General features: G+C 42.7%; 1 protein-coding gene across 1 annotated transcript; it reads right to left on the minus strand.

Moving 5' to 3' along the window:
- mettl9 (methyltransferase 9, His-X-His N1-histidine) lies at positions 1 to 5,940 on the minus strand. Its single transcript, XM_063221228.1, has 6 exons — positions 5,795 to 5,940; positions 5,471 to 5,629; positions 4,119 to 4,309; positions 3,641 to 3,850; positions 1,647 to 1,831; positions 1 to 231 (listed from the first exon to the last, which is right to left on the minus strand). The coding sequence occupies exons 1-6, from the start codon at positions 5,810 to 5,812 to the stop codon at positions 17 to 19; spliced, it is 978 nt and encodes a 325-aa protein (XP_063077298.1). The 5' UTR covers positions 5,813 to 5,940; the 3' UTR covers positions 1 to 16.
- Between the last annotated feature and the right edge of the window lie 8,936 nt (positions 5,941 to 14,876).

The raw sequence follows: 14,876 nt of genomic DNA on the forward strand, positions 1-14,876 counted from the left end.
TTCATGACAGCTGCCTTCAGTTCTCTTGAGTAGCCTTGAGGACGAACACGGCGTCGTCCAGCACATAGTAGTCCTTGTACATGTCTCCTTCGCACAGGTACGGCAGCCTGGTCACCGCCTCCACCTCCAGCCCTACCTGGTGGAACACCTCGCTGGACAGGCGAGTCACCTGCTCCTCCCAGCTCTTACCTTTAATCTTCAGGTGCTGCTTTGGACGCTCCCACCTGCCCCCTGTGGAGACAGAGCAATAGATGAATACATACAGTACATGTAGTTGCTTCTTTTATTTGTGTGTATGTTTGTTTGTTTTGATCTTCAGGTGCTGCTTGGGACGCTCCCAAGGCCCACCTGTGGCGAGACAGAGTCCAAATCATACAGGCAATATGAATACATACAGTACACGTAGTTGGTTGCATCATTCATTCATTCATTCATTCATTCATCCATCCATCCATGTAGATCTTCAGGTTCAAGTGAAGACAAACCAACGACCGAAAACATAACCTTCTTGGCGGAGGTAAAAAAAATAATAACACGCAGGAGCAAGCGGTTCAGGTTGTAACTGACGTTTTTCCCCTTTAGATGTCAAATTCATATCTTTGGCATTGGATGAATACACTGCATATTTGGGTCAAGGACAAATGAATTAAGATGCAGACAGTGGCTTGGGGAGTGGGGGGTGCAGCCTGACTGCCAAAACAGTGAGAACGAATAGGACAGTAGGGATGCCCTTGTTGTGCACGCTCATCCATGGCTGAAGTGCCCTTGGGCAAGGCGTCCAAGTCCACGTTGCTCTAGGGACCTCTGTAACCTAAAATAACTACTTAAGCATCAGCTACATGTTGTAAAGGCAGCTTGTGTCTTTATTCCCAATAGGTGAAGTACGCTTTGGCATCCTGTGTAGTAGACAGCCTACCATATGTCCTCGTTTCTGTGTACAGCCTAACTTTTAATTAAATGCTTAAATGGCAAAACACCAGACAGTGCATATTTCTGTATTCAGCAAACAGCTGTTGCATTGTTGTTGCTGCTGGTGATGATAATGACCTTCTTTCAACGTCCCGCATCCTCACAACACCATCAAGTCAAATACAGCATGCACACCTGCACACCAGATCTGCACATTTCCAAATTCCTCCTTGATCAAACATTTTCCAGTTATAGCCAGTAGCACCACACAAAAAACATAACGCAATACAAAACATACAAACGGGAAAAAGCTAATTTAATTTTATAGTTTTTAAAGAGAACAAAGGTAACTGATGGCCTGAATGAACCCCAATCATCCACTACCAGCCCTCACCCCCATGTCCACACACACACCCACACACCCCCACACACACTCTATATGTATATACCTGATTCTAGGGGTGTAAATCACAGCCTCCATGACGATACAATACAGTATCAATTTCTGAAAGCAGGGTTTTGATTATTTTCGATACTTAAGAATTCCGAACGATACGATACGATTGGATTATTTCCAATTACTTTTCCACTTCTATGATGTTATGGAGCCAGGGCATTGGACAGGGGCCAGCGATTCGATCATTTTAGATACATAGGAATGCCCTACGATACGATGTGATTCGATTAAATCGCCGGCCGATACATTGATACATTCCAATTATTATTTACACCCATACCTGATTCTATCCAGGGTTGGAAGGGGAGTACGGCTGCCAGGATGATTCTGCCTGTGCCGGGGACGAGGGCCTGTCTGATGTCCCTCAGGAGGTCCAGCGGCTGGTCGATACGGTCCAGCAGATTCAGGCAGCTGATGACGTCATAGTGGAAACCAGTCCTATGCCACTCGTCTATCGCCAACAGCCTGGAAAGAGAGAGAGAGAGAGAGAGAGAGAGAGAGAGAGAGAGAGAGAGAGAGAGAGAGAGAGAGAGAGAGAGAGAGAGAGAGAGAGAGAGAGAGGGCAAGGGGACGAGGAGAGACAGAAGAACAGAGAGATGAACAAGACAGGATAGAAATAATGAGAGAGAGAGAGAGAGAGAGAGAGAGAGAGAGAGAGAGAGCGAGAGCGAGAGATAGAGAGAGAGCGAGAGAAAGAACGATAAACCCCATATAAAATCAACTGTAGGTAATAGACTGATTGACAGGCTGACCCAAGTCATAGGCTTCACTAAGTTATATGACATAAAAATTATCCATAAAAAGAGCCCTCCAGACTGAACAAGCAAATAGTCCCATTTGGAAACTACGCTGTGGTGGAAACTACTATAACGATCACATGTGGCGCGACTGATCTCGGGCCAAAGAAATCATGACAAACAACTTTTCAGATGTCTAAGAATTCATAATACACAATACAAGGCAGGATTCCAAGTGGCAGAGCTATTCGCTGGAGCAGTATTTGTTTAACCGTTTGTCTCGAAGAGCCAAGGAGGTAGTGTGGCAACACAAAATACTAACACTAATGCCTCTAACACCTTCCTTCCTACTGACTTAAAAGTGAGCAGGGTTGCCAGATGAGACCGAAGATTTCCAGCCCAAAAAATACTAAAAACCCGCCTGGAAGCACTAAATCCCGCCCAATTTGAACGAAACTGTATCAATTTCTATGAGAATTTTCGGCAGAAAAACCTGCCCAAGTGCCATTTATACCCAAAAATGGTCATCCTGAGCAGCCCAATTGGGCGGGAAACCGCCCAATCTGGCAACACTGAAAGTGAGTCGTTTTGGGGCGCAGTGGCTCAGTGGGCTAAGGTGCCATTCCATATATACAGCATATGGGGACCCGGGTTCGATTCCGGACTCAGGTCATTTACCAATGCCTCTCTCTTCCACTACCGTCCTGTCTATCTTCACTGTCCCGTCACAACAAAGGAAAAAGGCCCACAAACATCTTCAAAATGAGCTGTTTCGGATCTATCTTGAACACAGAGCATAAACAAATGCAGCATAAAGGGGCATTGTAGCAGTGCCACCGCGGCAGGGCCTGAACTCTGTAAGAACATTACATTACATTACATTACATTACACTTAGCTGACATTTTTTATCCAAAGCACAGCTATTTACAGGGGTTGGACAAAATAACTGAGGCACCTGTCATTTTAGAGTGTAAAGCTCAAGTGGACCAGCCTGATGGCCAATTTTCATTAATTGCACATTGCACCAATAAGGTGAAGTGTGAAGATTCAATTAGCAGGGTAAGACCACAGTTTTGCTCAAAATCTTGCAATGCACACGCAACATTATGGGTGACATATCAAAGAAAGAGAAATTCTTGGTGCGCATGTAACTGTTGCGTCTTTGACCGAGACAGCAAGTATCCAAGGTCATGTCTGCACGCCACCAAAAGGGATGAACCACATCCAACAGGATTAACTGTGGATGCAAAATGACAGATGCAAAATGGCTGTGGATGCAAAATGACAGGTGTTTCCATTATTTTGTCCAACCCCTGTAGATACAGAGTATTGGTTACAGTCCCTGGTGCAATGTGGAGTTAGGTGCCTTGCTCAAGGGCACTTCAACCATGGATAGAGGTGCAGGGAGAAGTAATGGTGGGATTTGAACCTGCAACCCTCTGATCTGAAGTCCACCTGGCCCTAACCACTAGGCCACGGCTGACCCAAGAACCTACTGGTACTTCTTCCAGGTGACTTGCGAGCTCTATAACCTACTTGTAGTTCTTCCTCTGCAGCTGCCACTTCATGGGTGTGGAGACCTCCGTGGCGTAGATCTCCCTGAAGTGTGCCCCCATGACGTCGGTCACGCCCCCGTCTCCAGCGCCCAGGTCCAGCAGCCGTTCCGCTCGCCACTCCGCTCCCACGCCGAGCAGGCTGCGGAACTGATCACCGGAGAACACGAACATGGAACCACGACCCAGGAAGCTGCAGAGCGAAGACCAGAGGTGTCAAAGTAAAAGTTGAAAAAACAAAACACGCCCAAGGAAGCTACAGCCAGTGAATAGAAAAGAGGGGTCATATACAGTAATAGCCCCATTTATACTGCGGGCCATTGTCCCGCCCAGGAACTTTAGCCCAATAACTTAAGCCCCGGGCTAGAGCTCCTGGTGCATTTTACTGTAGGCCAACTGAAAATTGTACATCTTTTCTTGGCACTCAAAGCCGCCCCACCACTTTCCAAGCCAAATCTCACCCATTGATGGATGTTCTGGACATGATGGGACTGAACACGGTGGAGAAGAAGGAGTGGTAGAGCTGTGTGAACATCCAGCTGGACTTCTCCTCGCTCCGCTTCAGGAAAGCCTGTGTGTCCGGGTCCAGGTGGCTCTGCACGAACAGTGGCCGTAACGACTCCCCCAACAAATCTGGACAGCACCGGTACCACTGGGGGAGGAGGAGTAGTACACACACACGCGCACGCACACGCACACACGCACACGCACACACACACACACACACACAACATGACTTATATCGCACATCATACATAATTGTCAAGCAATGTGCTTAGGAGTAGAGAAAGACAAAAGGGAAGAAAAATAAATTATACTGTGTTATAGATATAACCAAAGGCAGATGAGAATAAAGCTGTTTTAATTCATTTTCAAAACCAGATACTGTTGGGGCAGTTCTAATTTGGACAGGAAATTGGTTCCAGTATTTTGCAGCATAATGACTAAATTCAATTTCACCTTGTCTAGACTTGACCCTAGGCAACACCAGTAGAGGAGATACTGAAGACATCTCAGACATCTATTTGGAATAGATGATATTGCTCAAGCATATTTACAATATATTTAGGGTCTAAGCCATTTCGTGACTTATAGACTATTAGAAGAGTTTTAAAGTCAATTCTAAATCTCACTGGAGTGATGTGGTCCCTTTTCTTTGTTTTAGTAAGACCACACACACACACACACACACACACACACACACACACACACACACACACACACACACACACACACACACACACACACACACACACAGATATAACTTAGACAGGTAACTTTAACCAGCTGGGGTTGAGGACACCTGTTCCCTTGAACTCATATGAATTAATGAAGTCACATGAATAATCCATCCCAACCGGGTCAACTAGCTTTTTGTAAAAGGTTTTATATCACGCTTATGGAAGCTGATGGTGTTGGCAACAGCTGTTGTCAAACTGCTTGCCATGAAAACTAATTGTGTCTTGAAAATGGCAAATAGACCTACCAATTGAAGGCGGATAGACCAAAACAACCCTTTCAAATAAGTTTCCCTATAGACCAACAGCTGTGAAGAAAAGTGAGAAGACAGCCTGTAAGTCTTAAATGAAGACCTGGAAGCCTGCAGACAAATCAATCGATTTTTGTCTTTGACTTCCCCTGACAAATCTTTTTAGTCGCCCAGCCAAACCTATCCTGTCTCGTTGGACTTTGTGGAGCCCATGAGGTCCTTGCCAGCAATTCGTCTCCCTGACAGTTTCATTGCCTTTTATGTGTGAATAATTTCCCCTAGGCTATGGCACGACAGGTGGACTACTTACTGACAATTACTTACCTCCTGGTCATAACTCGACGACTCCGTGTCGGACACCATATTGCTGATAAGCGCTCTGGCGAGAGGACTGCGGACGTATTTCCCTGTCCACATTCTTCGCATAGCAAGCAAGAAAGCAATGTAGAACACCACCCACGCTCCAAAAACCAGCGTCCTCATCTGTAGGTGACACATACCAGTTTTTTTAGGCAAGTCACTTATAGTCTAGGAAGGAAGGAAAGGAGCTCACGCTGTTGACCTGTGCAGAGCTGATGTGTCGATTGAGATTTGGGACAGCAGCAGAAGATAGAAGGCATTCATAGAGAAACGAGAGAGCAAACAAACCTGAGGGTGTGGTGACATTTTGGAGATAACATGACTGGCGCTAGAGACCGGAGAATCCTTAAGATAAATACTTTAAAACACAGAGAGATTCATCAGCTTACAGGGCCACTGGCCGCCGGGTGTTCTTTACAGCCTACTCATATGACTGACTCCTCCAGATTTACTGCACTGAATAGCTGCATACAAACTGTCCAGCGCCACCAAGTGGTCTGGAGTGGTATGTTTGGACTGCCAATTACCCACAGCCTGTAAGTTCACACACACACATGGTCTATTCATTTACGTACATGCTGTCACTTGTTCATATCACGTAAAAAAATAACAAAAAATTGGCGCTTGCACGCATATATATAGACAGCAACTCAGATACACAAAACCTGTCATGCACAGCACACACAGAATAACCGGGTCAGAGACGTCCAACATGAAATTGTCATTCAATGCAACAGATACTTTTTGCTTACTGTAATTGTAATTTATTTGATTTTATTTTTTATTTATTTTTTATTATTATTTTTCAAGTGAATGCATGAAAGCCAATTCGTAAAAAGATAAAAATTTAATCGTGCTTTTTGCAGTTACAGTAGCCTAAGCAAAACTATCTGTTGCACTGAATGGCAATTTCATGTTGGACGTCTTTGACCCAACCATGCATAGGCTACACCAACCATTATCTTGGCCATCAGCATTTGCCAGGTGGACTGTCGATGATTTTGACCTGGCCCTCCCCTCAAGTACGCATCAGTCCTCATGTTGCTACAGCAGAGATATTAATTTGAGATATTAATAAAGCACTTTGATGACTGACACACACACTCACACACACACACACACACACACACACACACACACACACACACACACACACACACACACACACACACACACACACACACACACGACAACAACAACAACAACAACAACAACAACAACAACAACAACAACAACAACAACAACAACAACAACAGCAAGTGTAAGTGTTTTGTAATTAAAGTGACAAAATTTGACTAAAATATGTTGGGACCTCAGTAGCCTAGTTTTTGTTCTCATTAAATACAGCAGAGGGCGCACTTGACCATCTTAAACCAAAGCTGTGGATATCAGGCTCTGACTAGAGACATGTGAAGTTTCCATTGGTTCTTCAAGGGGGGAGCACAGCAGTCAGTCAGCAGTCTGAGGCCTCACAATATTAATAAAATAACAAACTGTTGGAATCTCATGCATGAAATGCTACAGTGGGGCGACAAAACATACAGCCTTGGCGCCTCGTAATATCAATAAAATAATAAACAAATACAGCGCAGGGGCTTCAGTTGAAGTTTAACCCTTTAAGACACAGAGTTATACATTTGCTGTTACCAGAATGGCAAGGACCAAGTCAGAGGACCAGTTGGGCTTTCACTTCACTTCACTTAAAAACGCTGCCACATTTTCCCATCAGCCAATTCAATACACCAATTTATCGTAATTTCCACGCTGATGACCTACAGTAATTAGTTTAGTTTAGTTTAGTTTAATTTTGTTAAGTTTAGTTTAGTTTATTTGATATGGACAGATACATAACATGTAGGTTGCATAACAACCAAACAGCAAGCATCATAGCATTTATAGCCAATAGTTAATTTCCATTGCCTGTCCCTAGAAGGGCTTTTTAAAACAATACACTCTATCAGCAATAACAATAAAATAATATTATCATTAAAACAGCCTATCATTCAGTCCAATCATTCCTCCTTGAAATCTATCAATCATAACTTACTGTTATGTATTCTTACACATTATCCCACACACACACACACACACACATGAAATCAACTAGGCCTACCCCCCCCCCCCCCAGACACATACCAAATCAACTACCACCCCCCACCCCACACACACACACACACACACACACACATACACACATGCGCACACCAACACACAACTATTCCCCCCCCCCAACACACACACACACACACACACACACACACACACACACACACACACACACACACACACACACACACAGACACACACACAGACACACACACACACACACACACACACACACACACACACACACACACACACACACACACACATGAATCAGCAATCCCCACCCAATAAGCACACTCACACATACCTGGTTGCTTTTTAGGAACTCCTTCAGATGAGTTTTAAACTGCTCATGATTATGAATAGCCTTGATATCAATATCAATAATAGGCCTATATGATTTTCTTGGTCACAGGAAGAACAGTGTTGCTGTAAAGGAAAAAAAACTGATGTGTTGTCAATAAAGCAACCAATCAATCAATCAATATCAGATGGCAAGCTATTCCATTTATTAGTTCCTTTGATAAAAAATGAAGACTGGCCAAAGACAGTTTTGCGGTGTGGCACCAGTTGCCCGCTACAGCGCTCCTAGTGGACCGCCCAACCTGTATTGGTTGGATGTTATCACAGAGCAACTGAGGGGCTTGACCATGCAAACATGTGAACTATGACATTAGATAAGGCTATGTAGTTATGAAAGCTTAACACGTTCAGGTCCCGCTCTTATGGACTGCTTACCTGGATATTTAATGCAGTTGTAGTCTCTCCAGAGGTTTAACTACTGAGAGACTTGCTTGTGACCATGCTGTAACACAATAACCAATGTGTGAGAAAACCATGGAGTGGAGATATATTTTGGCTACATCAAATGACAAACAATCTCTAATTAATCTAAAAGTGTATGAATTGAGTCTGATTATTTTATTGATTTTCTTTATATGTTTGTCAAATTTGAGGTGCTCATTCAGCACCAATCCTAAATATTTGACTTCGGTGACCTGACTGATTGGTTTGTTGCTAATTTTGATATTTAAAGTGGTTGATATGGGGTGCCTCCCAGAGGAGAAGCACAGTTTTATTTACATTTAGTGCCAAACATGACCTATTCTGCCAAAGAGCTACAGCCTCCAGTTCGTCATTTAATTTTTGGGAGACTGGAACAGCGGTTTTACCATGGACATATCACACTGCATCATGTGCATACATTTGAAACCCAGACTCTTGACAACAACCTGGGAGGCAGTTAATAAACATACTGAACAGAATCGGTCCTAACACCGATCCCTGTGGAATGCCTATTGTGTGTGTTTCCTGCATTGTAGCCCTTGCATTGCTGATAGTAACATTGTTCACGATTTGAGAGGTAAGACTTAAACCATGCCACTGTTTTTCTGTTAGATTGTAATTTTCAAGTTTGGGGATCAGTATGCTGTGATTTACTGTGTCAAAGGCTTTTATAAGATCTAAAAATACCACCCCTACCAGGTTACCTTTATCTATTGATGCTTTTATCTGTTCTATAAGGAAGCAATTTGCAGTCTCTTAGCACATTCAGGCCGACTGAGAACCGTGCCGGTGCCATTCCCGCACCTAATCGCAAACCGACCGTCGTGTTCACGCCATAGATTTTAGCGTTCACGAACCAGAAAGTTGGTTCACAGTGCGAACCGCAAAATACTGGGTCTTTCTCCGCGAACCGTGATGACAGTGTGGCCGTCAGCAGGATCATCCGGGTAACACAGTCACTTGCGGAAAAAGTTCAGAGTCCAGTATGAACACGGGCGGTTCGCAGATAACCTCTTTAGTGCCGAACATAACTGGTGTGGGCACCGGCTCCATTCTCGTTGGCCTGCCCTGAAAGCCCTCTCTGTGGACTATTTGGTTCTAAATCCAAATTGCAGTGGGTGTAGATGTTTGTTACCTTCAAGGTGTTCCATACGCTGGGTGGCAACATCCTTTTCCAGGATCTTAGATAGGGCAGGCACGGCTGCACGATTATGGAAAAAAATCATAATCACGATTATTTGGGTCAAAATTGGAATCACGATTATTAATCACAATTATTATTTTTTTCAGAATTTTATCTAAAATTGTTAAAAAATGAAATATAACAAAGAATAAATTATATACACGACGAACAAAATAAAACTAAATTGTAATAATTATGTAAAAGGGGATATCATGAAACTTACGTGGACAGATTTCTGGCCAGAAACACCAATTTGTCAGTGTATTCTGGCTTCAAGGATGCTCGAAGGTAGGTCACTATTGCCACGATTAAATCACGATTGAAATCACGACTTCAATATCACGATTAAATCACGATTTTTGACTATTTTCGATTAATTGTGCAACCCTAGCAGGCAGGATACTAATTGGCCTATAGTTGTTGACTATGGTTTAGTCAAATGACTTGTGCTGAGAGCACAAGCAGAAGGAAAACCAAGGACTTTACTCTGTCAGTCCAGTTTTTTTTCCATCTCTGGGCATGCGTGTTAATATGTTACACCACCCATATCCATAACTGTAACCCTCAACCCCCCCTGCCCTAAATGCAAGGGCTTTTACTATGTATGTAGGCCTATGTGAAGTGAACACTGGGGGAAAATCTGATAAAATGGCTATAGTGAGTGAAACATTTTTTCTAGGAATGTTTTGTTGTGTTCATACATGTATCATGTCTAATATGTCAATATTCAATGGTGTTTAATGTATTGATGTCTATTATGGATGCCTTATGTAGGCCTATGCTTGATATAGGCTGTGACAAGACCGCTATGGTGGTGAGAATGAATATCCCCTTAGGGACAATAAAGTCTATCTATCTATATATAATATCTATCTATCGATCATATGATCTACTCTTTTAAGCTTACACACTTAACAGAGCCGTTTTTTGTCATAGACGAGACTATTAGGGCCCCACCAAAACTGCATGTAGGGCCCACAACAGTCATGGCCCTGTCATGGTAAATGCCAGCAAAAATAATTCAAAAGGGCCCCGTGTCTATTTTGCTAAGTGGCTTAGTGCAACTGTTATAAGCTTCAGTCACTAAAATGGTAAGGATTATTTAATATGTCCCCTGGGACTCTTGTCATGTCATTATTGCCATAGCAATGCTGTGATGATGTAGTTAATGTTTTTTTTCACTAAACTAGTGAAAGTCAATGGATCCATGTAGCATTGTAGCATGCTACACGGATCCATTGACTTTCACTAGCTTAGCGACATATTCCCTCTTTTAACTTGTCTTAAAGCAAGACAACGCTTAACATGAAAAATAAGATACTTTACCACTTTTATACACCCCAGCCAACGATTTTAACTGTATTAAGCCCCAAAATAGTGGCATACCCCTTTAAGATGATGACAAACAGAAGCGGAACGCATTGTTTGCTCTGAATAAATGATCAAAAGGTCAAACAAGTGTGCGGTGAACGTATTTCTTTTAAATAATTTAACACACCTGTGTCTTTGAGCATTTGCATTCTTGTAGTCTTTGTATCCAGACCACTCATCCCCCATTGAACCACTCTACTCTTTAATTTTTTTCTTTTGCTCATTGAAATGGCATGCAGTCTTTACCACAATAAACGCATACACAATTGCGACAACAGAAAGAAAACATTATATACAAAATATTTTATTTTTTGTCAGAAGCTCTTCTGATGATTCACTTATTTTCCAAAAGCGGCAAACATCATAATCATTCAATCAGTTTTATGCTTCAAGGAAAAAAAATAAAAACAATTTAAAAAGAACACAGAACATAATTTAAAAACAAGCACAGACGACATGGAAAACACATTAGAATATTTTTGTACTCCCTTTTGTGTGTGATGTAGCAAACCACCAACAATGGCCTGTCCTCCACAGCCAACCACGTCATTATCGTCCCAGTGTTGCGGTCCCGTCAGTTTTGCTGTCTAATTTTCAACACATGTAATTACCAACGCCTAGTCAAAACAAGTGCAGTATGGTCAAAGTTCTCTAACATAATGCTGACAAAGACGACTTGTTGATACTACACCCTGTAAAAACACAGATGAACACATCACAGAACAAAAAACATGAAACAGAAATGATCCATTTTGAAAGCTATAGTTGGCGTGGATGGTCCATTGAGTAATGTTTGCACACTGTAAAGATATCCGCAAGTGTCAGCAGTCAACAATGTGTAGAACTGTCTCAGCTGATAAAGACGGCCACTTGAGGGACTATTGCCACATGTCCATTGCTGCTCTGTGGGGATGCAAAAAAAAACCCACAGACAATTCCAGCTAAAACTTGTGGTTTTATCCCAAAGATTCAAACTCTTTGACATGAGCCGGATGTCCTGAAAGGAATGTACAAAAATAAAAAACAGTCAACGATGTGTATAACGTTCAGAGCTGATAAGGGCTACCATTTGGAGTCAGGGATACGCATGTTGTCAAGCTCTGTGGGAAGAGAATGGATGGCCCCAACTTTTATCCTAAACATTAAAGCTGGTTGACATTAATGGTTGTCATCTAAAGGAATGTGCACAATAAAGTCATACATTAAAAAAAAACCTGTCAGCAGTCAGCAACTCTGGAGCTGATAAAGACTGTTATAAAAAAACAAAAAACCTAAAAAGTCAGGCAGCATCAACAGCACATGTAACTCTGGAGTTGATCAAATAAACAATTTCTGTTATGTGTCACTGCACAACCCTGACTACAAGTCCAGTTCAACTTGTGCTTTTGTCCTAAACTTTTTTTAAAAACCTAAAAACTGGTGGACATTAGCCTAAGTGCTATCCTGTTAGCAAATAAACACATCAACAGTCAAGTCTCGACCTGACAACTGCTTACATGTGTAACAGAGTTGAAAATGCTGTTGAGAAATATATAGTTTTATGAGTTTTGCCATTATTGAGCAGAATATTGTTCGTTGGAGACACCTTGTGGCACTTCGGAGAACTGCAGGTCTGTTGCGTTTTGACCCTCTGGGTTCCCGTAGCCGAGTCAGAAAAGCGATTCCCTGGCTCGGGTAAGTTTACTATTTAATGTGCTCTGTTTGCAATTATTGTTTCCTCTTCGTAAAATGCAATGTAAACTGTCTACTTGATGTATCTCATTAATGATGTAATTGTGTACACGCTGTTGGGATATGTAAGAAATGTACTAAGTTGTAAAGAAAGTTATTTACATTTTCTATTAACCACGAGGATCTTTTGGGAGATTAGCATCTTCCTACACCTGCAGTAGATGCGTTAGCATAGTGTTCGTTTTGTGGATGAATTATGCAAGTATGCATGAGAATTCACATCATTTTTACGTCTACTATGTATCACTGTTATATGGCACTGTATATGCATGTATTCTGGTGGCATGGTACTTTAGAATTCCGAATGTTTGATCGGTTTTCCGAACCGCAATGATTCCATGCCTGAGCCTTCTGCTTGCCTCTCTCCCTCTCTGGAAATATGACGCTGCATACGGTCCTTCGTGAAACTGAATGTTACTTTTATTTTTATTGTACAGATGCTGCAGTAATGCCCTTTTGCTCTGTCAAGGTATGTCTCCAGTTGTGAATTGTATTTTGTTTCATTGCTGTGTTAAAATGTTTGGAGTCAGAAAAGCGATTCCCTGGCTCGGATGCTGCAGTAATGCCCTTTTGCTCTGTCAAGGAAATAAACTGCCGTCCAAAGAAAGTCCGCCTCCTGTGCCTGCTTGAGTCCGTTTCACATGGAGATGTTGAAAAGCTCTGTTATTTGTAGAAATGGAAGGTTTTAACTCCAGCTATGCCTTGTGCTTGTACGGTTGGCTGGTTTCCTCTCTTCTTGAATGAAGACAGTAAAGCTATCAAAACCTGTAAACTCATGTGTAACGATAGGCCTACGTGCTTGGAATATGTCTACAAAACTGTGTTACAGCAACATGGATGGCTGCAATTGCAGTTTGTACTTTTAAAATTGACATTAGGCTAACTGTTGTGCTCTAGGGAATCTACACCACCGTAAAGATAGCAAGTCAACAGCATGTGTAACGATAAGTGCTTTGGACTGAGTTTTGTTAGCCTGTGTGGGAGTGGATGGCTTCAACTCCAGTTGTCACTTGTGCTTTTAATGTTGACATGAACTGTTTGTCCTCTAATGAATCTACACAGTAAAAGTATAAAATAAAGCAGTGTCAACAGCATGTGTAACTATATGCTTATAAAATGTCCACAAAACTCTTGTGTATGTGGCAGTCGTTGTCTGTAACTCCATGTGCTTTTATAGTTGACATTACAGTCACTGGTCCTCCAAGGGGATCAACACAGTAAAGTTAGCACAAACATATGCGTAAAGATAGTGCCTGGGACATGTTGACAAATCAACTCTGTTGCGTCAGGAAGCTACAACTTGTGTTTTATTAGTTTGCATTAGTTGGCATGTGTAACGATCAGTGCTTGAGATGTAACCTCTGAAAAAGGATCCTCATTTCATGTGGGAGGGTGGCTAGCTGCCACATCAAATTACGGCCCGCTCTTGCTTTGTCTTTCATGCCGAGAGGCTCTCGCTCAACAGGACGACGGAGTGACAGCCACAGGAAGAAGAGAGGAGGAGAAGAACAGGAGAGGATGAGAGGAGAGGAGGAGAGGAGGAGAGGAGGAGAGGAAGAGAGGGGAGAGGATGAGAAGAGGAGAGCAGAAGAAAAGGAGAGGAGGAAGGGAAGATGAGGTTAGGGGAGTAGCAGAAGAGAGGAGAAGAGGAAGAGAAGAAGAGAGGGGGAGAAGAGGAGAGGAGGAGAAGAGGAGAGGAGAGGAGAAGGGGAGAGGAGGAAGTGTCATGCTGGCTCAGCTGAGTATGATTAGCCATCACCTTAGGCGAGAGAGAGAGAGAGAGAGAGAGAGAGAGAGAGAGAGAGAGAGAGAGAGAGAGAGAGAGAGAGAGAGAGAGAGCGATTGTGTGTTCAAAATGAAAAAAAGGAGAGATGAGGAAGAAAAAGGTTGAGAAAAATGGGCATTTGAAAAAAGAGAAGCCCTGAGCCTGTTTACAAGGCCCTCTCCTCTTCCATCTAAGGCTCTGTGCAGACGAGAATGACTACACACACCAGATTGTTTTGGCATTTAGAGTGGACAATCAAAGAATTTATGGGAAACAGAGAATGAAAGAGAGTACGAGAGGAATTGGGCTCTGTGTGTGTGTGTGTGTGTGTGTGTGTGTGTGTGTGTGTGTGTGAGAGAGAGAGAGAGAGAGAGAGAGAGAGAGAGAGAGAGAGAGAGAGAGAGACAGACAGACAGACAGACAGACAG

The sequence above is a fragment of the Engraulis encrasicolus genome, chromosome 17 (genome assembly GCF_034702125.1).
Source record: "Engraulis encrasicolus isolate BLACKSEA-1 chromosome 17, IST_EnEncr_1.0, whole genome shotgun sequence".
NCBI classification, from domain to species: domain Eukaryota; kingdom Metazoa; phylum Chordata; class Actinopteri; order Clupeiformes; family Engraulidae; genus Engraulis; species Engraulis encrasicolus.